We start from the raw sequence: 25,814 nt of genomic DNA, 5'->3' as shown, positions 1-25,814 counted from the left end.
GTTAGCGACACAGTTGCCTACGCTATAGTATATGCATAAGTGTATAACGTATAATATAACAGGTGTATGAAATATAATCTAATCTATGTTAATGTTGTCAACAGAAAACATTTTTTTATGTAAGATATAATATTATTTAACACCTTAACAACATAACCTATATCAACTGTAATGTATATGCATATATTTTGTATATATTTACGAATGGATTTATTAACTTTTTACTATTTTTTTTTTTTTTTTTTTTAGATTTTTTTTTTCACTTTCTGCTTATTCTTTTATACGATTCCTCGACACGACAGTTTTCAGGATATAACCGGAAGCCCGTCGATTAAATGTGTGATTATTAGTCAATAAAACTAACGAACTACACGAATTCAGTACCGAAAAAATAACACGGTTCGTTATCAACTTCGGTGGATTCACATGCCAAAGAACGCTTTTTCTTATACCAAAACTGCGTAAAGAGAAATGGTTAGTAAAATTCTATCGTGAGTAAATTTCTTCTTTTTTTTTCTTGTAAATAGAAATATTTAGTATAAAAGTTACATTGTATTCAATTTTTTTTTTTTTTTTTTTACATGAACTTGGACATGGAAGTTCACAATTCTGTTTCAATTTGTTATACGTAATTAGTTCAAATTATTGGGAATACATCGAAATAAACCCACGCCTTTCTATAAATCTAATACATATGTAATAGCATGCATTTTACATTACGCTTAGATACTTATTACCAAGTTATTGGTTTAGATACAATTGTTTATATACATTATTTATTACCGTTAGTATTTTTTTTTTCTTTTTTTCTATTTTCATTTTTGTCGTTTTTATATTTTTTATATTTTGTTACTTGTTAAAATGTTTTCATTTATCCCGTTATTTTCGATATTTCGGTCCTCATAGGATCAAGAATGTAAAAACAATATCAGGATCATCCATCACCACCCTTGATATAACCGTTGTCGGTTATCAGTTCTTTGAAAATTGTTCAAGAATCAAGAATGATGAATGACCGTGCGATCTGCCGGGCTGAGTATAACATTTTATTGCCAACTGTCCTAAATTGACTATATCGTCAACTAATCCATCTCAAATTCTTTGTTGAGTGTTGCCAGATCCCTGAAATTGATGAAAAATATTATTTAAGCAATGAGTATTACAAATAACACATACTTTACACTCGTCTTATGTTGAAAAGACCTCGGTTGAAGTAGTGAATACATTAGTAAATGGATTAAGGTGTGAAAAAATTCAATTTATTCCTCGACTGTTTTTTAGCCGGAATTCTGTACGATTTGTGATCTGTAGTAGAAACTTATGATAATCACCCATTTCACATTACAAGGTTCCCTGACAATTCCAAACTTTTCGGAAAAAAAATCAAAGTAGTTTCAAAACTTCGTCGCAAAACAACGCTAGCATTGGCTTGTATATACTTTGGAAGAAAGTGATAAAGTAAATTGTGAATTCTGATAGTTTTAGTTCAATGAGAAAGAAATTAACACAAATTATTTTCTAGGCAATTGAGTGGAAGAGCTGAATTGAACATTTTATCCAGGTAAATACAAAATACTGCTGGTACTGTAACATATTTTATAAGTCAAACTATTTTTACCTTTCCTCTATTACATCATTTAGGTGATATTTGTGCATTAGTGACACAACCAATCGAAGTGTTGACCAAATCGAATCGGACATGGTACCTGGATGGCTCCTTTGACCTTGAGCATCTCGACCCAGCGCTTGCTGATTCAAAGCTGTTAGCAAATGCTCGCCGGCTTCTCTATTTGTAAAATTGATGTATTAAAGCCAGAAATCGAATTGTACTTGACTGCAGAGTTCATAAATTAATTTACTAACTTGTAAGCTGACAAGTTGATGCACGATATGCCAAGATTGTATCGCGCCCTTATAAATCCCGGGGATATCCGTAACGCGTTATGATAAGCTTCAATGGCTTCCTCAGATCTTTGTCCATTGGCTAAAGTAGCGCCCAATCTGTTCCATAATCTGGAATCCTAAATAGAATTGTCTTATACGAATTTGCGGACAAATTGCGACAGTCTGTTTACTGATTCTTCTCTGTTCGCTTATTTTCTTCGTCTGCATATGAGAGTAGGTATATCTATATTCAAATATCGTTACTCACGTCAGGCTTGACGTGTAACGCGGCTTTGAAACAATCCACGGCTTTGTCAAATTCATTAGATATGTTGAACAAAACACCAAGACCGCATTGGACATCCGCATCTATTTCATTCGTGGGATTCATTCTAGCAGCTTCAATGAAGAGCTGTTTGACTTCCTCGTGTGAGTCCCTAGAAATAAATAAATGAATAAATACTCATGTGCAGTTCATTATCCAGACTGATATTAGAAGGTAGATCTATTCAAGAAGTGTGTGAATCTTAATAATGAAAGGCTTACTCTGATAAAATCGTAGAAACTTTTGATCTTTGATTCGTCACGGAGCCTTTATTTAAAAAGGTTAAATTTTTGTATTTTTCATTCTTCATAAGCCATTCTTTCAACGTAATGCAGGCTTGATTTTGGTATGATTCATTCGTGTATGAAACAGCAAGTGTCATCATGGCAACAGAGTTTGTTGGGTCTAAAGATAAACAGTGTTTCAACGCGGATATGGCTAATGGATCCTGCTCATTCGCGGCTTGTGTTTTTCCCAGCAAAAGCCACGCTTCTGAATTGTCTTTTTCCTGTTGAACCGCAGCTTCGAAACAAAGCACCGCACTGGGCAAATCACCGGCCTCAAGCCTTTTCTTACCCTCTTCCAACGCATTTGGTATTTCCTTCATTACATTTTCTTCAGTGAAGGTGTATTCCTGGAAAGGATCGTAGTACTTTTCGTATTCCGATAACCAAGGGTGTGAAGTGCTTACTTCATCAGAGGCTGATATTTTCTCCCACTCATCTTGCAACCTTGTCCAAAAATTCGATTTGTAATCATCTGCATCTATGGATACAAGAATATTATAAAAATGAATAACAAAGCAAGTTTCCCGAATTATAAAAGATATTCGTTCATTATTCGGAATATGAACGTCAGTTACACCCTGGCAATTCCGGAAATATCAGAGATGAATTACTTTTTGATGCAATTTAAATATGAACCTTGAGTTTCAGAGTTCTCTGTGGAAAATTCTTCAGCCCATGTCCCTGCAGCTGCTAGCTCTTCATCGATCTTGCTCAAAACTGGATGTTCGTCTTGAACATCTCCAGAGCGTTCGGAAGCACTAATATTCATGGAAGAAAATTCCTCTGTCCATTTATCATCCAACTTCTCTAGATTTGGCAGCGAAGTCTGACCAGGATCACTGGGAATCTCGCCTTCTTGTCGCATGAATTTCATGAACTTTGAATAAGCAAAATTTGGGTCATCGTTATCCAAAGCTTCCGTTGATTTGACAACAAACCCATTCTGATTAACGTCCTTCTCTACATTATCCACACTATGTTCCAGGTATTCTTCAGCCCACTTGGGACCTAATCCTAATTCAAACGTTTCAGAGTGTGGGATGATAGCTTCAGCGGGTGTATTCCATATAGCATCAGCATGCTGTTCCTATAACAAAACTCAATTAAAACTCTGTAAACATCTTCCAAGCATTTAGAAGTTTTGAGTCAGTGCTTAGCATAAAATGCCAATGCTTGTATTTACTAATTCAGTTTATCATTTCAGTTTTCCATTTTTTATTTATGCAAAATATACGGAATCCTGTTTGGATTTGACGTACTTAAAATAATTTGATGCATTCTAGCAATTTAAGAAATCTCTAAAAATGATTCATTTTATGTTAGGAGCAATACCATTGTTTTTTGACCATCTGTAAATTTTCAAAGTATTTGAAATAAAAAGTGAAACAAACGCTACTATCACACAGTTTTGAATATTACGTAATTACATCAAAATGACGACCAGATTCGAGATACTGGTTAGCCCACGCTGTGTCTTGGCCAGTTAATTCCTTAATCACACCAGGGGCAGGAACAGGCGCATGAATATTGTGATCAATCTGTCGCATTTCCTGCAGTAAACTGTCCATTCTAAATGTTTGAGGATGAGTGACTGTTTCCTCTAAAAACTGCTTAACCAAGTGGTCAGAATCAGACGCCTCGAAAGAAGTGGATGGCACAAATGGCCGGCCAATGCCTTCCTCGACAAATCCATGGTCCTGAACATAATGCGAGGCGAGACGAGCAACCGAACTCGGCCCTCCGCAGTCTCCCTCGACCAAATCGCGCAGTGCCATTACTGGATTCTAAAAGAACGCAAAGATGTTTTGACATGTTTGATTAACTGATACGCTATCTGCAACTCGTATTCAATTATGTAAAACAAGTGTACAAAAAGTGAAGCAAGAAAAAAAAAATAATGACCTTGCCAAAATAGTTATGATAACTCTATATTCATGTTGTCTTTTTGAATGAATTGAAAGTCAAGTCAAGTTTCTACTGCTTGATAAATAAAAAAAAAATGTAATGAAACCTGAAAACTACAGGATTAGGTGAAGTTAATTAATGGATCTAAGGAAAAGAAAGTGTGTACAGCCTTTCCTAGTGTCACGTTGTTTACACGATGAGCAAAAATGAAAAAGTAATACAATAAAGCAAGGTGAGGATATACGAAGTCAAAGCTCAGAAAAAGTGCAAGGAGAGAGTAAAGAGACACTATATTCTAACGGACTTACGAAATATACTCGACTTAGAACGAAGGCTGAATTATCTCCGATAGCTGCAATAACAAAAGACGGAGGTTATCTCAGGCAGCAAGAGTTTCCCATCCATGCAGCAAGTGCCAATTGTGTTATTTGTGGTTTGTCTACATCGTTCGAAAACACTCGCTTCCACCGCACGTCCGTCGAGTACCGATCGAGGGGGCCCCTGATTGTGCCTCGACCCTGTTTTCGTGAAATCAAACCGTGTAATGGATATCACTGCGTCATATCAGAGCCAACGAGGATATCCAGGGAATATACTCTAATGATTACCGACTCTCCGATGACGGCTCGAATCCCTGCCAAAATGACAGTGTGGTTCATGAAGACTATACAAGGAGCACGAAGTTAAATAGTTGAATTGACAAAACTTGTCACAGTAATCATACATATTACGTTAATTTTCTGTACCGCTAGCGTCGCTAGTGTTCCTTTAGCAGCGAAGTGTCATTGGTTGCAGGGATGCCCAAGATCGACTAATCGATGATCTTGCAATGGGATTCGTACAAAGTTTTCACTGCCGCCTTATGCCTCCCCCCAAACTTTGTTTCAGTACTTATTGAACACTAGTGACCTCTCATTTTGGGAAGCAATTTGTATACATCAAGTTCGTGCTCCTTGTATAAGTCTCCATGGTGTGGTTGGTAATACTCGGCGATTTTCGAGACTACTTAACACATGACGTACTTCCGCTTATGCGCGGCAGGGAGGTGCCGAGGCAAAGGGAATTTCATTTAAGTTATTGAGCAAGTTCGATCAGACGTCACTCAGTCACCAGAATACAGCGCGTGTATTAAAAATTTCTGGAGAGCGCAAAACCTATACAGATCTGAGGACCCAAAAGCCTGACCCAAGCATTGAGTAGTAATACCGTGTAGTAATGAAGAAGGCTAGCCCCTGAGCAATAAATATATGGTACCGGTTCAATGAACAAAGTGGGTTTAGCACTCGTCGGTATATTCTTCAGTCAACAATTAAAACGAAAAAGTCTTTTGGAGCGGAAATTCATGCGTGCGACATGCTTCAAAAGTTTGACTGAACATCCCTTACGCGTAAAACAACATTCCTTTCCTATTAGATAGATAAGTCACAGAAATTTCTGGAAATTACCACAAGTTGCGACAAGGATTTTGAGTTACAACTTTACAGTTATAACATATTATGCCAGCTTTCTTACAGTGCTACTTTAAATCACTCTTTAAATAAACTGGTATAGGAATGCGACCCCAGAACAAATTCAAATAATCTCTGAGCCTATTTTACTACCATGCAATTTGCCCATTTGGTTGGCGTACTTCGGATATCGCTAGTTTACGCCACAACCCTAAAGCATATAGAAGTAAGGAGGACTATCTTTGTGCATAGAAAGTGTCCATGAAATAGGGTGAAATTAAGATGGCGTTGTAGGAAAAGTTCCACATTCAACAGAAAGCACGAATCAGATTGAAGCCTAATTGCTTATTAGAATCATTCTGGTGACTTGTTGAGCCACTCTTTGTCGCTTTATGGTGGACACTTTTTCAGTTGATAACCCATGTGAGATAGCTACTTCTTACCTCTTCGCGCCATATACTCGAGGTAGCTTCGCGTATACAGAAAGGTAGCGGAGGAGTGAGAGAGAAAGGTATATGTCGAGTATAATCTGTATAATCTGTCTTAAATAATCACCTAATTGAATGCGAGAGACAGAGTGCCCCTAATACTTCTCTCTCTCTCTCTCTTTCTCTCTCTCTCTATCTCTCTCTCTCTCTCTCTTTCTCTCTCATCACATCGGCTGCAGTTTTCGCAAGGTGACAGGTTGGGCAGCCACCTCCCGTAGTATGTGCTCTAAGGCCACAACTGAATTGAACTAAACATTCGAAATCTCGATGATAATCGACCTAGCGCTGCCATGAAGTTGGCAATTTAACTTGCTAAGTCTAGCAGTATATTCTATATCGTATTTGTGGCCCATGCCCATAAAATCCACGCTTTTTTATTACCGAGAGATTCTCAAGAAACCACGAGGCGAAGGTTGAAAGCCCTAGGTCAAAAGCAAGTTTTACATGCCTCTGATGCGTGTCAAAGCGTTCGAAATTTTTCACATTCTAACCATACGATATGTTCTCACAATCCATTTTTCGCACGAACCACACGATGCGAGTGTATTCGAAGCAGCTAATGAGAGAATTCGATTAAGGAGGAATGGAGACACCGCGATCCTCCCGATGCTTTTTCTGTTGATTATTACGATTTCGGTGAGATTGTTCGCCCCCGTCGCAGCCGTGTGCGCGACCGGATAAGATTTAAGGTCCCGCTGACCTGGCATGTCCTATATATATTTCGTGACGTCAGAAGCGGGGAAATCGCCCGCACAAATCCTGATAAAACGGGGGTATGAATCTGACTGGGAAAATTTTTAAAAGATAGCTTGAATAAAATTGTACGTCTGTATCTCAGTCACTACTATCGCAGATCACTGATAACGTCTAATAAAAATAATGATGAACTCAATAAAATCACGTCGCGTGAAAGATGGCCGATCGGGCTAGCGACTTGTTGAATATTCACCGTTTGTACGATATCAGAATTTCTTTCACTTTTGCCAGGGAGATACAGACGTACAAAAACACACACGTAATCCGGGAAAACCTATAGCACCAGTCAGTTTTCTGTAAATATGTCACGATTTGTGCGGGCGATTTTCAGGTGACAGGAGCCCGTTCTGATGCACGAGAAGTCTGTAATTTAGTTCAACGTTGAACCTCCAGAAGCGTTGTAGTCGACCGAAGCGGTACCAGATGGTAAAACGACATGGTAATACGCACACGTCCTATGTTTCTGCTAAAGCAACAATCTGCAGTGCCGACGAGAGCATAGGCTTTTAGGTGGATACGAAAAAATGTACAACTCACTCAGAATAACCGCTAGATTTTGAAATTCGTGCATATCATAAGGCATCGTTTGGAAATTGTAACATCAGTTCACAATCGCGGTAACTATTCGTAATCGCACGTACCCGACTGTACGTGAACGAGGCATTCCATGCGAAACCGACCAACCCGTGACCTCGACCAATTTTTATTCTATTGAAAATTTTACACTTTCTTGTACCTGCCAAAAGCAGTCTTTCTGAAATATTTTAGATGTTTGTCTCAACCCATCCAAACACCATAAATTTACCAAAATATCGCACAATTTTTTTTTAAATGCTCATGGCTTTTCCAAAACCCGATATTAAAATAACATACTGTTTCTTTTCTCGTTTTGAGTCGTAGTTCCGCAATGAAAATTATTCTTTTTTATTTTATTGAAGGGTTTTGGGGCATTCTACATCGAGTACGCACCACTTAAATCTACCTTTTTTCATCGATTTGATAGAAAATCATTAACAAAAACGAAAATAACTATCCTTTAATTCCTGTTCGTCGAAAAGGCAGATGTAAATGGCGAATAATTGACATAGAATGCCCCATATACGCTCCGGATATCATCATCTAATAGTAGCATCAATGTCCGCAAAATTGTCATACTTACAGATTAGTGACCGAAAGATTAGATGCGGCAGAAAAATAAATACCGAAATTGCAGGAAACACGCAAGTATAGGCGTGAGGGTTTAGGGTTGAGATAAAAAATTATACTCTTGAACAGACCATTATTTATTTATTTATAGCAAATTTGGGGGGGGGGGGGGGGGGGAGCCGGTTGATAATCGTCCGAGCCTGTTTTAAAGATTACCCTAATATATACGCGAAATTGTTTCTGAACCGGATGTGCTTAACAATACTAGAAATACATCCCGCAAAAAATCTATGTCATTGTACATACATACAATTACTGCATACAACGGTTCAAGATTCGTGGCAAATATTTTACAGGGCCGATCCTTGTTAAAATTCCGATGAAGAATTTGCTTGCCAATTTTTTCTGTTTTTAATTCTCAACAAATAAGGATTTCATACTTTATTTGCTTCGTTTCATTTGTCAATTACGCCCAGTTCTGAATGATGCTACCAAAATTTTTTTTTACATTAGACGAACTACCTGAATGTTACTCATTTGGTGGAAATCGTTATAAAACTACATACCGTGACTTCTCGTAGATGGTATACGCTACGGATACGCTAGCGAGTTTTGGGTTGGTTTCTGCATCGTATACGACCTACGAAAAGTCGGGGTATGTGTTACTGTTGTACATCAAATCCGGTACAATCCTATAAGATTTCACAGAAATTTGGAACTCTCGAAGGAATCAACTTCTTCGGATTCCGAGTACTATCCCTCACACCCCACTGTCCCCACTATCCGAGCGGCCGTCACTTCTGCGTTTCCTCGCGTACCGTCCACATTCACTTTTCGCGGCGAACGAAGCAAACGCAAGTGTTTTGGTAATTTGCCGTGTCACAAGTTCTAATCACGTGCAAATTTTCACGCGGCCAGTGTGTATACATATATTTGTTACAAACAACAATAATCTTGTGAGTGCAACAATGGATGAGTTGCGTCGCACGGCTGAACCGAAAAAAGGTTAAATTTGACGCGCCGACGAACGAATCGTTCGTTGCAATGGTAAGTGTTTTATACTGCAAATTTCTGTTATGCAATTATACATATCATTTACAAGAATCCTGCCAAATCTGCACTTGCTATGCAGGGTGATTCGTAATTCACAGCAAATACTTGACAGGGCGAATCCTTGTCAAAATTGGAGTCGACAGTTCCTAAGAAATTTTTCGGGAAAACGCCTTTTTTCATTCAAAGAAATGGAAATTTCATTTTTTCGGATTTCTGTTTCGATCAACCTTTTAATTTCTTGGGTCATCGTCAGAATTGATATTGAAATTCCCCGGTTAATTTGTAAATAATTTTGTACGTCATGCATGTAAATCATGCTTATGCGTATATTCGAAAAATGGTTTTTTAGGTTAAAATGGCTTTTCTTGAATAACTCGGCCGGTTTTGATTTTACAGAAAAACCGTGGAAACAAAAGTTGTATAAATTTTGATTTCCTACAAGTTTAGTTCCTACAGTTTTTCTGCTAGGATCAAGATTTTTGGAATTAAACCTGAAAATAGCGACAAATTCGAAATATTTCCATTATCTCGTTTATTTTCAACTTAATGGCATAAATTAATAGCAACAAACTTGTTGAGAATCAAATTCTGAACAACTTCGGTTCCCACCTTTTTTTCCAAAAATCGATATTTTAGGAATTCAACCCGAAAAGGAAGGATTCTCCGTCAACTCGGCCACTTTTTTTTCGACCATCTCAGATCTGCCCCATAATTGGTTACATCAAAGTACTACTAGAAGGTACTCTGCGTGAATTTTTTCAGATTTTTCAATTCATTATTTGAGAAATTGCCGGTTTTTTTTCAAATGAATATACACTACCGTTCATAAGTATGGAAAAACTCGCCCCAGAGTGTTCTCACTGTACCCATGATGCTCATTGTATTTCTACGAAAATGTATACCGTTGAAGAGTGGTGAGGGACTTCCAGCATTTTCATAGTACAGAAAAAAAATGTAGAAAACAAATCGTCTTGTCTTCGAAAGCGTGGCGTTCGAAAGATCGTCGTTTTGTTGACATTTGTTTCGATCATCGTTCTGTTATACATTTTTCAAAATATTGAGTAACCAAATTGTATACGTGTTTCAAATTTTCTTTTCTCTGTTCTCTTCATATATAATGATTTTGATTTTTCGTTAGGAGTGTGCAGAACATAAGAATTGCTGAATGCTTCGTTGTGAATACCACAATTTTATCGGAGCCTAGATTCGAATGCTCGGAGAGTTCAATTATTATAATCGTACGGTAATTTTCTTTTCCGATAATTGGAGAAATTTACACGTGTTGACATATACCCTAAGTACGATGCAAATATGCGAGAAATTTCAAATCTTAAGGAAAATAAATATTACGACTGTTATTATTTCATCATGTAAACCATAAAAAGTCAGTTGGGACGAAATTTAGGTTCTTGAGTCAGAAATATCATTCTGACAAAATGTGACCGCGTATTTTCCAAAACAATGAAAGCTTTTTCGAAGTGATATGTGAGCATAAAAAGTCAAAACCTATTTCTACGATTTTTTTTTCCGAAAGCACCGAGTCATTCAATTTTGTTGCAAAATGAGCGCGCAGCAAACTTGAAGAATAAATATCTTATCTCCGGTTCTACTTGACGTAGAAAAATTATTCACAGCACATTCGCGAGCAGAGAGGATAAGCTTTCGTAGAAAACTTTGGTTTATCCGGAAACATTGAACATTGTAATTGTTATTAACGAACGAATTGTTTAATGGTACCATTTTTTGGCGAGGCTTCTACCATTTTATACATTCTGTAAAAAATCTTTCCGATTACAAATAATCCGTCGGGTTTGACGAGGAATTTCCCATTCATATTCATTCCAACTGACCATACATTAGATATCTGCTATCGGTAGTAAAATATTGAATATGGTGAAATTTAGAGTGATTCGTAAAAAATGAATATCTTAATTTCAAAAGAATTATCTCAACTTTTCGGATTATTCAAGATGATCAAAATTTTTAATCACACTATTCCATTTCGTCAGATTCGACCATTCACTTTTAACATTTTTGGGTATAGTGAGATGGCGCCGACACATGGCTGTAAGAGAACAGAAGAGGACCCATGTATTTGTATGTGTCCTTATAAGATAAGGAGGGGAGGGCACGAATTCTCTGCCAAAGTATATTTTTATCGACAAGTACTAATCATGTTATGGATTCTGCATTGAAAAAGCGAAACAACCAAATGAACACGCTTATATTTTACAGGATAATCCGTCGTAACCGTTGGACGGACGCAATGTCACATGCCGCGAGGATATCTTCATGGAATGGTGAACTATGTTCAAATGACATTACTTCGCAATGGATGTTAGAAACTCCCATCAACCGGGAGAAGGAAACTGTTTCGCACAACCCGCAGCTTCATAGTGACCTCGAATCTCAGATACTAATTCTTTGCATTTAATATTTCAGAGGGTATAAAAATAATCCTCAACGTCGATGTCAACAATTATTTCATATATCCATAGTAACATGAATAAAGTGTTCCAATATTATATATAATCATTTTTTGAAACCATTTTCACTAGTACAATAGCTTCGAACATAAAATTATTTCATTATTGTCAGTAGAGTTGTGTGTAACAAACGATGTACAATTTCAGAATGATTCCGATACAGTAATACCCCGAAGTTACGCTATGGGTCGTTCCGGCATTGACGGCGTAAGTCGAAAAAATTTTAAGTCGGGGTGCACGTTTTATACAACTGTATAATGTACATATATATATATATATATATATATATATATATATATGTATAAATACTAACCAGAGATAATCATGTATGTACCTCATAGAAAACCTCTGAAGAAGAATGAGAAATACTCTGTATTTTGGAAATACAAAATGTTCGAGCACAGTCGTCTGCCGACACAAAGATTTTTTTTTCTCGCGCACAGTCACTATCCGTAGACTGAGCGAATAATCGAATACAATGTAATGCACGGACGGAAAATAAACATGACCATTCAAGTTTGCGACAAGGAGAAGCGGAGTTGGCTGGCGGAGGGGGGGGGGGGGACGACCGATGGCGTAACTTCATAAAACGAGACCACAACGATTCGTACCCGTTTTGTTTCAATCGTATTTTTCGAATATGTTTCCAAATATTTACAAATGGTGAATGGTGATATTTATGAAATCATTTTGACAATACTTCGTGCTGTATAAAATTAATATTGCGCGATATGTTTTAATGTATATGGGACATTCTTTTACAACCAAACACCTTTGTGACCGACACATTTTTGATTCAGCTGAAATTTTTTTTGACGAGTTCTATACCGAGAAAATAGGGATACGTATTCGAGGATTTTTTATTTCACATATTTCGTAAAATAGAGGGGATCGAAAATTTGATAATTTGGTGTTTGTTGGCTTGGAAGACTCACTTTCAAAAATTCATAACGCCGGTTCTATTTGAGCTGGAAAGTTCGGTTTTTGCATCTCAAAGCTAATGAAATGAATTTTATTACAACAATTCTTTCATTAACGATTACTCCGAAGTTTATACTGTTATAAACAATTCATGTTTCGATCGATTTTTAAAAATTGCCTCAACCTCGTAGCGAGTTCTTAGCACAACCATCGTATTCTACGTCAAATTTTTTATCCATAACGTATTTTGAATTGATGGAGAATACGATGGTCGTGCTGAGAACTCGCTACGAGGTGAAGGCAATTGCTAAAAATCGATTTAAACATATTAATTATTTATAACAATATAAATTTCGGTTAATCGTAAATGAAACAATTGTTGCATTAAAATTCATTTTATTAGCTTTGGGTTGAAAAAACGAACTTTTCAGTTCAAACAGAACCGGCGTTATGAATTTTTGAAAATGAGTTCTCCGTGCCAGAAAACACCAAATTATCAAATTTTCGATCCCCTCTATGTTACGAAATATGTAAAATAAAAAAATCCTCGAATTCGTATCCCTATTTTTTCGATATAGAACCCGTGAAAAAATTTTAAGCTACATCAAAATTGTGTCGGTCGATTTTTATCTAAATCTCTCCGATTCGTCAAAGAATGTCCCATTTGCTATATTCACCGTAAAACCATCAAAATAATCAGTTCGGTCGTGATGCAATCGCTACACACATGACGTCATTATTTGCATGCAAAATTCGGGTCAATCCTGTTGGTATGGTTACTGACTTAGATTCAGGCCTCTTACCGACCGCGTTTTGTCTAATATTGTGTTGCGCTACTCCCCGGTGGAGAGTACCACCTTCGAATGGTTTGGAACCGAGGAAACTTACGCAGAGGGCGCTTCGATCGATTACAACTTTTAGATCCAGGTCAGCGGCACCTTAACATTATTGGGAAGAGTAGGGTGCGCAATGAACGTCTGCTGCGCGAGGTAGCTGCGCGTTGAGATAATAATCTGGAACCCCAACGAGTGTCGACAGCGCCATGTTGGCTTAAGCGAAGAAGTGCACGGAGAGTAATCAACGTCCGTGAATGTTCTCCGTTTAACAATCTCCCAGCGATGGAGGAGACAAAAATAATATACCACATTGACGACGAGGAGACACCGTACCTAGTTAAGCTAACAATATCACCGGAGAGAGTGACTCTAGCCGACTTCAAGAATGTCTTGAATCGTCCGAGCTACAAGTATTTCTTCAAATCGATGGACGACGATTTCGGGTAAGTTTTGCACCACCCTACGCTCTCCTTATCATCCAGCAGCAGATCACTCGCCCTGCGCTTGTTTCCTTTCGCTCTTGCCCTTTCTCTCACCAAAGCCTCTACGCTACTCCATATTTCATCCCCAACATCCCTCGGGAACCAGGATACCCCGACTTTCAGGGTGCGATCCCACACTCTGCCCCTCTCGCCAGTCACCTTCCTCTATTCGTCGTCCCTGTCGCTCCGCCACCATCCGTCACTTTCCGCTGTCACTCAGGATCGCCAAACACTATTTCACTTGTCCGTCGGATAGAAATAATCAACAAACTTTACTCGAGTATCTACAAATTCTGCTCTTCTTACCTCAAAACGCGAAATAGAATCTGATGTATAAAACGATTCATTTCTAACACTACTTGTCAACACGAAGCTTTTTCTTCATTCATTTTTTTTCCTGTTTTCTTTGTTTTTTTCCGTGCTTTCGCGTAGACAGTTCATATATACGCAATTCTTTCATTTATCGAACATTACAGAATTCTTGTTTTTAAAAAAAAACATGTTTTTCACTATTGGACTTGAGTTTTAAAACGTGTTTATTGCGCTTTTAGATATCTTGCTTCCATTTTGAAATATACAAGAAACACTTTTTTGTACGATACTTTGACTAATTCGCTCTTGTCCCAATAGTTGTTCTATCTTAGAAATACCAATGGAAATATCTGCCTTGCGTCTGTACTGATTCCTCTTGCATTAACCTCTTGAACTTTTACCTATAAATAATATGTTTTCACAGCGTTGTCAAAGAAGAAATAGTTGACGATGACGCACATTTACCATGTTTCAACGGAAGGGTTGTGTCTTGGGTAAGCACTCATACCCGTAAGCCTAATTAGTTGATTTCATTCACTGCACATTGCCACAGTAAATAACAAATGGACAATTCATAGAAGCATAATGATGATGCTTTGAAATTATATAAAACTTCTTGATAGTAAAATATTAGTAAGTGTGCATAATTGATATAGTTAAAATCACTGATGATCATTTTTTGAATATTGTCAACAGCTGGTTTCTGCTGAAGGCAGCAACGTATCAGATGGAGCATCGCAGTGCACAGATTCCGTAGCAAACAGTGAGGCAAAACATGATCGCCCTGACCATGTTACTCCAGGACACATGAACCGAGCACCTCCACTGCTCTCACACGATGACACATTGACAGAAACTGAGAGTATTATAAGCAGCAGGCAAGGCCATCATCTGCACAAAAGTTCGCGGCATCATTCGGACAAATATGAGAGACATAACAAATACAATGGTAATGTGGTTCCTTTGCTTGTCGATTCCAATAGCATAGGATTGATTGTAATTATCTACGACTTTGCTGTTATTTTATGATATGATACAGGGTTACGCATAAACGGCCATTCCAAGCATCGTTCCGGACATGGATATGAAACCGCATCGATTTTAAGCTCCGACTTAGAGACAACTACTTTCCTGGAATCTGATGACGATGCGAGCAGCCGAATAACGTCTACGACTGGGCGACACACGAACACAAGCAGTGCCATAGATAGAGCAACCTTAGGTATGATGTTTGTGTATTTTGTTGTTTAGAGCTGAGCTGTATCGAGATTTCTTTTCAATATAAGATTCGTTGTAAACACAACTGGCTTCAAAAATCATTGATGCAATATTCATTTCACTTATAGACCGTCGCAGGACGCAGCGAAAACGTCGTCACAGATTACCACCAATGTCAAGAACGTCATCGTTCAGCAGCATCACTGACAGCACCATGTCTCTGAACATTATAACCGTATCACTCAATATGGACACTGTCAATTTTCTCGGCATTAGTATCGTTGGCCAAAGTAACAAAGGAGGTGACGGCGGCATCTATGTCGGCTCCATCATGAAGGGGTAAATATAAATATTTGTTACCACACATTCACGAGTTACTTCAGTGTCTGCCATTTTTATTGAAATCCATCTTTATCACATATCACTGGGATCAACACGTGGTTTTGCTTTTTTCCTACATCTGTAGATTATTTACACGTTATCACGTTTAGAGTAGCATCTTTACATGTTCAACGACTCAATTTTATAATACAGTTTATTTTCAAGTAATTTTTACAAACGAATAACTTAATGAAAAACGACACGTCAAATTCTGCCTAAGGTTTCGTTTTCACGAAATACGCGGTACCGAAAGGACTCTGTAATATTTATTTTTGTACAGAGCATCCAAAGTTTGATCATGGTGGCTACTGGTCAGGGGGCAACGTGGAAGGCTGGGAAAAGTCGGAATTTTTTTGATCAGGTTTTTTAGCGGTATGGAAAGACAAGGAATAAAACTTCTCTAGATAAAAACAAAATGCGATAGATATTTGTTGTTTAAATGCTCCTTTCCACGACCACTGAGTGCACCATCAACGTTTTTTCAAATACCGATTATTTTAGAGATCTATTTATTAGATGCTCAAATTGGAAGTATTGGTTTGAATTTCAGTTAGGGAAAAATATTTATTTGGTAGGAAAATTTTTTTTACTATTTTCAAAGGCCACCATGTTGAAAAAACAAACTATAAATTTTTACTCTATTGAGTAAACTTGAATAGGTAACTATTTTGTTATTTTCTTATCGCAATATAGAGGAGCTGTAGCTTTGGATGGCCGAATAGAACCGGGAGACATGATACTTCAAGTGAACGATATCAATTTTGAAAACATGTCCAATGACGAGGCTGTCAGGGTGTTACGCGAAGTGGTTCAAAAACCTGGGTTTGTACAAAAACAAATAGCATCTTAGTAATAACCCAAGTATCTGCGAGAGCCGCCTCAATTTCTAAGTGCACAATTTTCGCTTCAGGCCAATAAAACTCGTGGTAGCAAAATGTTGGGATCCAAATCCCAAAGGGTACTTCACGATTCCACGAACGGAACCAGTGCGTCCCATAGATCCGGGAGCATGGGTTGCACACACAGCTGCTATCAGAGGTGAAGGTTTTCCACCTCGACCTCCTAGTGCCACAACTCTTACCTCAACCTCTAGTAGTCTTGCCAGCACAATTCCAGATACCGAACGTAAGTTAAAAATAACAAAAATCTACTCATGGTGTATTTGAATGGATCTGCAAGCTTGTCATGGATGTAATACCTTATCAGAAAATTTCCTTTGCTTTGTTCTTTTTATACTGATGTATAAATAAAACAATCATTTAGCATTTATAATTGTATTAGTTTCACGAAGAATATCTAAAAAATATTATGCGTAGTTGCAACAAAATCTTTTGAATACATCTATGTGTGTCTGTATTCACGTCTTACATATGACTAATATACTCTATATTATTACTTGTGATACCTGTCAATATTTTCATTTCATTTCTATCCCCAATAACCAAAGATTTATTATTTCTATCATCACTTTTATCATCCGTCATTCAAAATCAATAAGAATCTTTATATTAGCCACAAATTATTTTTTGCATGTTTGCAAAATGAAAAAGGAAAAGAAAAATGTTGATTTTAGAAAAAATTTACAAAAAAAAAAAAGAAAGATCAATTTATTGTCTAATTGTTCTGATTTGAAGAAATGTTCGAAATATCGTTTTGTTTCAAAATTTAATAAACCCAGTTTTAACAGAAGAGAAAAAATTTTATTTGTATACATTCAATTTTTTTCTATTATCATTTTCATTCATCCACATTCTTATTCCGTTCGTCCGCTCATTCGCTGAGTAGAGACAACTGTGTCCACAGGTCCGATTGAGGAGCTTCATCTTACGATGAATACGGACATGCCTACAATTGTCCGTGCAATGGCAAGGCCAGATTCTGGACTTGAAATACGCGACCGTATGTGGCTGAAAATAACTATTCCGAATGCATTTATTGGCGCAGATGTTGTTGACTGGTTGAATTCGCACGTCGAAGGATTTATAGACCGACGCGATGCTCGGAAATATGCCTCGCTAATGCTCAAAGCAGGCTTCATCAGACATACAGTAAACAAAATAACATTTTCAGAACAGTGCTATTATATTTTTGGTGATTTGTGCTCTGCGATGAGTAGTATGAAATTGGATTGCGATACGGTCGGACCCCTGCCGCCGCCATCTGCATGGGATATGCCATATTCTGGAACTTACGCCCCCCACTCGGCAACTGGATACAGTCCTATGCCGTTTAACTTTACAAATGAGCCTACAGTTTACGGATATCACCGCGAGGAGAGTGTACATAGTGGATCAGGTAATTTTACTCAAGACTATAACGTGACATTTTACAGCCATACAAGTTACAATGCATGGTATTTCATGTCTGATCTTCTTCTGGAAAAACAATCATAGTTGAGGAATCGAATTCTATTTTCTTGTCAGTTAATTTGAAAATCCGTTCGCTTCTGTTAGGGTATTTTCTGTATTAGAATTGGAAAACATTTTTCAAATCGTTCCCATTCGGAAATATCTCGTAACGCACAGTTCTAGACCTTTGTAAAGAAAATTGATGTTATTTCAACTTCAACTCGCCGTAATTTAGACAATGAACGGTATTTTTAATTCAAATTTTAGAGAGATATTACTGCCATAACTGAAAGTGTTCTTTTATGGTGTGTCTAACAATTACCAATTGTGTTGCTAACTATAAGTATTTGTTATTCTTTAAGTATGATTGAACGTAGAATTTGATGGATTCTACTACTTCACGAGTTGATCGATTTTCAAATCAGCCGAAATTTACAGTGAAAGAAATGCGCAGACGTTTTCCGGAAAGTTTAATTTCTAAAAACCAAACCCTTAAAAAATGGTAAAGGTTTCATTGCACAAAGATAGCGCATCACGAGATCGCTCAGCGTAGTGAGAAAAGTCTAGAGACTAACAGCAAAAAATATCATTGTGAATTATTGCAGTTACATGCATTTAGCGCAATGATAGTTTCACAGTTTTTTAAGGAATGGATCATTTTAGACAAAACTTGTTCATAAAAAAATTCAACTTCACCATTCAATTTTCTAGTAGAGTATTTCTAGTATTTCTTTTAATCCGGCAATTATTTTAGAAGCACATTGTTTTCTTTTTCACTCATTTCACAAAACCCACCTTTTACTCACCCTTTTAACAGTGAGAAACTGATCTTAGCAGTGTGATTATGGTAGAAAACAGAACATTCCACTGTTAAGCAATTAGCCAAACCATAATGTGATATTCATACTGATTTTGTGATATTCATTCTTACATGTTACTTACCTTTTGAGTCGCCATCTAATTAAGTACGAGCCCAGCAAGTAATGCGTTGTTTTTAGCTAAATTAAATGTACTCCCTAATTTCCTGCAGGTGGTAGTAGCGCCGGAAGTGAGCACATTTGTAAAGAACCCATCCATGATCTGAAGTCCTGTTCTTCTGCTTCCGAATCGGACTTACATATTCCATCTATACCAAGTATGCCTAATAAGAATACAGGCAATGGAAATGGATCTAACGGAAAGAGATCAAATGGAAGTCGCAGTCGCTCCAGTGGCTCTGAGCAATCCGTGCAGACTGGAACTGGTTCCGGAAATCAGCAAGATTTATCTGGTAGTAGACAGTCATTTCGCATTGCGATGGGAAACCCTTGCGAATTCTTTGTCGATGTTATGTAGATGCCGGTGTTGTATATAGTTGAGTAAAATTATTAGTCGGAGCGCACTGAGATCAAGTAGTAGCGAATAACTTTGAGATGAACACTGTAGATTCTTTTATTTATTGTACGTTTTTTGCAATTTTGGTATTCAATGTCCTGGATAAAGCTCACGTGAATACGACTGTATTCTGATGAAAGTCCGGTATTTATGCTCAACAATGAAAGTGCCAAGATTTGGTGGTAGAAAAACTTTCACACGTCTTCTAAAAAGCTCTATACTGTCGTTATTCCTGATTTGCCTCTTAAAAAAATTTCATCAACCTTGAATCATTGCAGTCATTACCAAAATATTTTTATAACTCATTTATAGATTAGTTTTAATTTTTACGGTACTTCTTGAGCGATAGCGTTCCATCTTTCGAAGTGAAAGTCTTGCAATTGGAGGTAGCATTTTGTTTGCAAGTAAATCATAGATTTGGTGTGTGGGATTACCTTAACAATGGAATGCAACTTGTAGTTAACATAGTTATGGATATTTCTGATTTATGAATTTTTTTCCACGATCTTTTTACAAATTAATAACTTCAATTCATGTTAAGAAATTTTTTCTTTCATCAGCATATTGATAAAATAGTTGTAGTATACATAACAAGATAATAGATCGTATTCAATATGTTGATGTGTTACGCAGCTGTTCGGAGCGGCGCAGGGCAGCTACTCAGATTCCTTTTCCCGTGTACAAATAGGGAAGACTGTGGCAAAGTGGAAGGACAGGTCAAGTGGAACAGCAGTAATCGATAGCAAACTGCTGCATCGATTTAGTGCGCATTGTAGAATATAATATTCTATGGGTATACTGGAATTCTTGAAAAAAAATTCAAAGAGGAATTTATTTCGTAATATTTGCTGTTATAAAATATCATAATTTCAGTTCAATCCTTTTCATTAATGGCAATCTAAAAAATTCATCTGCAACAAGAAATGTAGATGCTATCTCGTTGCAAATTTGTTATCTGGCATAGGAATATTCTTTTTCTTTTTTTTTTTTTTGCTTTGACATAAATCGTGATATCATTCATAGCTTGGTAACCCATCAGGAGCAAAGTGGAACATAATGTGTCTTGAACAGTAAAAGTCTATATTTTTAGATTTGCGAATCGGATAAGTGATACTGTTGGATATATTAAAAGTTACGCCTGGTTCGTTTTCTTTTTTTTTTTTTTCATCTTAACACTCACTTTTTATCAGTGTTCGATGCATTTAGTTTTCACATCAATACATGTTTTATGTATATTAATCTTGCATTATCACTTTTTAAAAAACTAGAGACTGCTTTTCAATTGGTGAATATTCAATTCACAAAAAATGGTCTTTTCTTAGTTACATACAGTTCCACTTTATTCCGGAAATTACTTTGCTTTGCCCTTGCAATAGGGCAAAATAAATCAAGTCCAACATTTTTGTAAAATTCGGAAATCCAAGTATAACCCTATAAAAATTATGATTTTCCGCTTGACAAGTCTTTATTAACTACCATCACACAGCTAATAAATGGTTAAATGTCCAAATTGGATTTGTTCCAATTGGAAATTCAACTATTTCACTTAGGCCTGGCCTCCCCTAAACTGTAAATTTTTTGAATATTTAGAAGCTTACATGTGCACGAATGTTTGCAGTTTATGATAACAAATTAAGCTCAATCATTAGCAGAATATTTTTACAACACGAATGCTCTGGATGACTTTCAAATGATTTTATTAAAACGATGCTATGATTGAGGAAAAAAGAAATTAGTATTCCCACGTACCAAGCGAATACTGTATATTTCTTTACACTGTATTCCGCACAATGAGCTGTGCTCAAAATTATTTTCAACTTAGTCACACCACTTTGCATGTGCTACTTGAATGAATGTAAATACTAATTTGCCCCCGTAATTATTAATAAACTAGTATATCATCTCTCCCCTTTCCTTTTAATGAAGCATCATGGGACCCTAACGAAACTGTGCAGGGATCCGTATTTTCTTATTCAGCACGTTCTAATCATCACCTAACCACTGGTAAATTTGTTGTTAGATTATAAGTCAGCTTTTGCCACGACTTGCCTTTTATCATTACGCCTATTTTGCGACTCCAATTTGTCTGTACTATATGTGTAATCCTATCGATCAGCAATTGAACTATATTTTTAAAAACCGCGTTGATTATAAAATTTATTGTAGTTGAAATTATTTCGATATCTACTATTATTATTATTGTAAACAAATATTGTATAATCCTAAGCTAAAGTGTTTTTAATTGATGTTCAAATGATTGCTTGATTATTTCGTCATAAGCACGATTTAGTGAAATTTATCTTGAAAAAGGCATGTTCTTCTTTTGAATTAAACAAGTATCTGCAGCTAACACTGCACATGCGATGTGAATTATGTTACAATAGATATTTTTTAACCGCCAATAGTCGTTTGGGCATAAGCAAACAAGAGCAAATATATTGTTGTGTTGATAATTGGCAAAATCTTTCTTCACTCTGTAGGAAAGCACAATTGCACGATTGATACGGCACGGCACGGATACTATGTATACAGCTGATTTTTAGTGATTTCGGACAGGCAATAGAGACTGCTGAGTAAATCGCATGATTAAATTTTTAGTTTTCATTTTCGAGTATGAATATTATTAATTTTGTTCCATTGGTTACATTTTAGGGCTTTCTTCAACAATGGGGCAGCTATTTCTTTAGAAAAAAAAGTGGATGGAATTGTTATTATATTTAAGTATACTTGATATTTTGCCCAATTTTTATAGTACCACGCGAGTTGAACCAGCTATTGGTGGATAAAAAGCTATTGCATGAGAAAATTATTGTGTTGCGTAAGAGAATCAAGCTTGATCCAGATCAAAATCAACCATTTTAAGTCATGCCTAATAACTTTAACCTTCAAAAACATTTCGCCTTTATAATTATTCGAGACTGCATTATAAATTCTTACTACAGGGTAACTATATCTGTGATCTATGCTCTATGCCTATGTTTCTTATTTGAAAACAATTGTCATTCCGACTGATGTGAGACTATTTTTTTCATGCCTTTTTCTAAATTGCAGTTATTTAGTCTCAAAAATTAAGCGTTTTTATTTACTTTCGATAAGAATAAAATCAACGCATATTGAATGGTTGAGAAACTTGTTTAAATTGATTCTCTTACGGCCTTTTCGCGAACTCGTGTCATTCGTAGATCTTATATTATGTTGAAGAGATCACAGCCATAGCATATGTAACAAAAAAAAATCATACTGTTGTCGATTCACTGTGTTCAATATATTATGAAATACTTTTATTTATTCGAGCTAAATACTTTTTAAGATGTGGTACGGTAGATTTATTGAAAGCTGTTGACTTAATGAACCCTTCATATTCGCAGTTGATATTTTAGATACATTATTGTATTCAGAGAGTAGGATGTGAAATATTGCTTTCATTCTAATTAACGATACAAAAAAATACTTGAAAAAAAAAGTGGAGTTGTCAAGCCAAGTAGGTTTTTGACACTTAATTGTAAATATAGTAGACTACTTAATCGTTTTCTGTGTAAATACCATACAATAACATACGCTCACGCTAAATGTGCCATTTTTATATAAATATATATCTACAAAACGTTTATATTGAGTAAAAATGATATCGAATGTGTGTCGGACAGGTACAGAAGCCTGCGTGTGCTTTTCATTTCAAATATCATACCTATGCACATTTTTTATATATTGGTTTTACCATAAAAACGAATGAGCCACAATTAATTAGAAATAATGTATAAAGTAAATGTTTATAATTTTAGTAATCGATTACCTACGTGCTTTACGATTAATATAATTCCATTAACTCAGATTTTGACATAAATAAGCATTTTCAAACATTCTCATATGAATACATATATATGAGGTAATACTGCATGTGTATATATACATATATACATATATAGGTATATGAGGCAACTATAGAACTATAGAAACTGTATTATTTTATAATATCATCACTATGGCTATATATTATTGTTGTAAAATATATACTCTTATTTTATGTTGTAATTTGTGTAATTATTTTTGCTCGAAATCTGTTGCTGATTCAAGTCACTGATCATGAACTATTGTCAATATTTTTTTTAGCATGCAAGTAAAAGGTAAAGGATTTAGAAAGTGAGAGTACATGCAATTTTCTACCGTGAAAAACAAATTCATAGATGACAAAACATTATTATGGGGAATTCTAATACAAAAATTTTTATCTATAAAACGTAATCGAGTAATTTTTATGCTTTGCTGCGCTGGTGGGTGATGCAGGGCGTCGCAGACTAGAGGAGACGCAAACACAAACTAGCGACTTGGATAATAACAGCAGGGATGGAACATGTGAGTGTATTTTCATTATTCGTGTTTGATTTATCATTTTATTTGCTTGTTGGTTCACAAAGTAGACAACGTTTGCTCAATTTTATCGAAATTTTTGCGATGAAAATTTCTTTGGCATGTTTCTCTAAAAAAAAATTTCAAATAAATACGAAACTACTGAAGTTAATTTTCCTGCTTCGCTTCTGTAAATCACAAAGTAAGAAATATAAATTTACACATGATTTTCGAAAATTATTTCTCCCGTATGATGCATGAATGCAAATTGGGCCTGGTAATCTCTAAAGAGCAATAATACAGTGTGAGATCACGCCCAGGTGCACTTAGCATGTAGAAGTAATATGAAACAATATTTGTTGATAGGGGGAGCAAAACGTTAACCATAGTAGGTTACGTAATCTGAGATGATGCATGAAAGTTTAATTTTGTTTCATATGGGTGTATAAATATTCTCTACGTAAAAAATAAAACTAACTTTTTCATTCACAGTCGAGGAGGATATCCTGGAATACCAATTCTCGCACAAATGAAGCCCTTGATAATCGGTATACGAAATTAAATTGAAAACAACATAGGGAGGATAAAAATGATTATTCGTCATTTAAATCTAGTCCGAACGATACACACAGGAACGTTATATTTATATACATATGTATATGTAATGTTAGACCAATTTTTATAAAATAAAAAAAGGGCGATAAATGAAAAGAAAAAAAAAAAAAAAATTAACAACGGTTTGATATGCATACGTGTAAAATTAAGATAATCAAAATCAATGTACCAATAATCATTACAAGAACTGTTATTGAATGATTGATTTCTTTTTTACAAGTTATATTGGGATATATTATTCGACACCTTTGGTACGAAGAATTCAAAAATTAACTACAAATACTCATACTGCTACTAAACGCTATAACTATCGATCCTTTCAATGCTTTTCCAAAAAGATCAGGAGATCATTTTACTGGATAATTTACAATTAATGATAAGAAATCTGTTGAATATATTGAACGAGAAAAAATGTAATGAATTTTCCAACACGAAATATTTGATTATTTATTTTAATCGATATCTCTATAAGCTATAGTATATAAGTTTGTTGTATGAAAGATATTAGATAAAATGTGAAAAAAAGATGCTTGTAGGAAATAGGAATCAGATACAATGTATAATGAGGTGCAAGAGGTGAATGATCTTTCTTACAAGCACTTAATATGGGTATACAGGGAAATATTTGACATGAAGAAAATAATAAGCATTAAATAAAACGTGGAAAAATAATAAGTGAAATAAACAATTAGAATCGCTATCTAAATTGAGTTTACACGTTGTTAAGCATGACGCTGAAGTGAGTAACGTTAACGTAACGAAACATCAAGGGAAAATGATTATTACACAATCTTAGAATGACTTTCAAGGAGTCGACTTTTCAAAATAAGAGTATGTTTTGATTTTCATGATTTGATAATTTTCAGACATTCCTAAGGGTGCAAAATAATGATTTTTCGTAAAAATGTATCGTTATAGTAACGTTACTTATTTTATCCTCATCATCAAAGACTGGCTCCTCGTTTGCGATGAATTGATTTGATGAATTAATTAATTTTTGCTCAATAACCTTGTATAAATTATACCTTAATAACGGTTCAGTGTCACAATTTAAATAAACTATATAGGTATATTTTCTACTTCCTAAGTTTCGCAGAAAAACAAAGAAGACGAAAACAATGTTTCCCGTAATTTAAACGGGGTATTTAATGTGTAATTAAATTCTTTTTACCTATTATGTATCAGTATAACTATTAAAGGGA

The 25,814-nt window shown here is 35.8% G+C and overlaps 3 protein-coding genes and 1 long non-coding RNA gene across 12 annotated transcripts in view; 3 read left to right on the top strand and 1 right to left on the bottom strand.

Annotated features, from left to right (window-relative positions):
- ninaB (neither inactivation nor afterpotential B) overlaps positions 1-2,939 on the top strand; it is a 60,200-nt gene extending 57,261 nt beyond the window's left edge. The window contains exon 11 of the mRNA XM_046617358.2: positions 1,523-2,939. Within this exon, the coding sequence (XP_046473314.1) occupies positions 1,523-1,530 (8 nt within the window). The 3' untranslated portion in view covers positions 1,531-2,939. The remainder of the gene's footprint in view (positions 1-1,522) is intronic.
- Pex5 (peroxin 5) lies at positions 210-5,157 on the bottom strand. Of its 5 annotated transcripts, none has more exons than XM_046617345.2 (9): positions 5,010-5,157; positions 4,710-4,919; positions 3,924-4,280; positions 3,133-3,583; positions 2,431-2,974; positions 2,153-2,321; positions 1,864-2,021; positions 1,619-1,786; positions 210-1,122 (listed from the first exon to the last, which is right to left on the bottom strand). In XM_046617345.2, exons 3-9 carry the CDS (start codon positions 4,269-4,271, stop codon positions 1,083-1,085), a joined length of 1,878 nt encoding a protein of 625 aa, XP_046473301.1. In that variant the 5' UTR covers positions 4,272-4,280; positions 4,710-4,919; positions 5,010-5,157; the 3' UTR covers positions 210-1,082. The 5 variants fall into 5 exon arrangements, with proteins under 5 accessions (XP_046473301.1, XP_068990570.1, XP_046473300.1 ...); XM_069134469.1 differs by having other exon boundaries at positions 2,431-2,843; positions 2,901-2,974; positions 4,710-5,095; XM_046617344.2 differs by having other exon boundaries at positions 3,133-3,577; positions 4,710-5,096.
- Positions 5,158-9,052: 3,895 nt separating this feature from the next.
- Positions 9,053-11,775, top strand: LOC124213913 (uncharacterized). The gene is made up of 3 exons (XR_006882024.2): positions 9,053-9,286; positions 9,929-10,031; positions 11,528-11,775. It is a non-coding gene; the product is annotated as an uncharacterized lncRNA (long non-coding RNA).
- Positions 11,776-13,712: 1,937 nt separating this feature from the next.
- dsh (Segment polarity protein dishevelled) lies at positions 13,713-25,803 on the top strand. 5 transcript variants are annotated; one of them, XM_046615711.2, is made up of 11 exons: positions 13,713-13,978; positions 14,754-14,823; positions 15,026-15,278; positions 15,369-15,551; positions 15,676-15,886; positions 16,622-16,750; positions 16,839-17,053; positions 17,714-18,223; positions 19,307-19,546; positions 23,935-24,003; positions 24,490-25,803. In XM_046615711.2, the coding sequence occupies exons 1-11, from the start codon at positions 13,818-13,820 to the stop codon at positions 24,528-24,530; spliced, it is 2,082 nt and encodes a 693-aa protein (XP_046471667.1). In that variant the 5' UTR covers positions 13,713-13,817; the 3' UTR covers positions 24,531-25,803. The 5 variants fall into 5 exon arrangements, with proteins under 5 accessions (XP_046471667.1, XP_046471666.1, XP_068990293.1 ...); XM_046615712.2 differs by having other exon boundaries at positions 13,715-13,978; positions 17,732-18,223; XM_046615710.2 differs by lacking the exons at positions 23,935-24,003; positions 24,490-25,803 and adding an exon at positions 20,284-23,927.
- Positions 25,804-25,814: the final 11 nt, after the last annotated feature.

This window comes from Neodiprion pinetum, chromosome 3 (assembly GCF_021155775.2).
Source record: "Neodiprion pinetum isolate iyNeoPine1 chromosome 3, iyNeoPine1.2, whole genome shotgun sequence".
Taxonomy (NCBI): Eukaryota; Metazoa; Arthropoda; class Insecta; order Hymenoptera; family Diprionidae; genus Neodiprion; species Neodiprion pinetum.
Note: the sequence above shows the minus strand (reverse complement) of the source record. Positions and strands in the feature narration are given on the sequence as shown.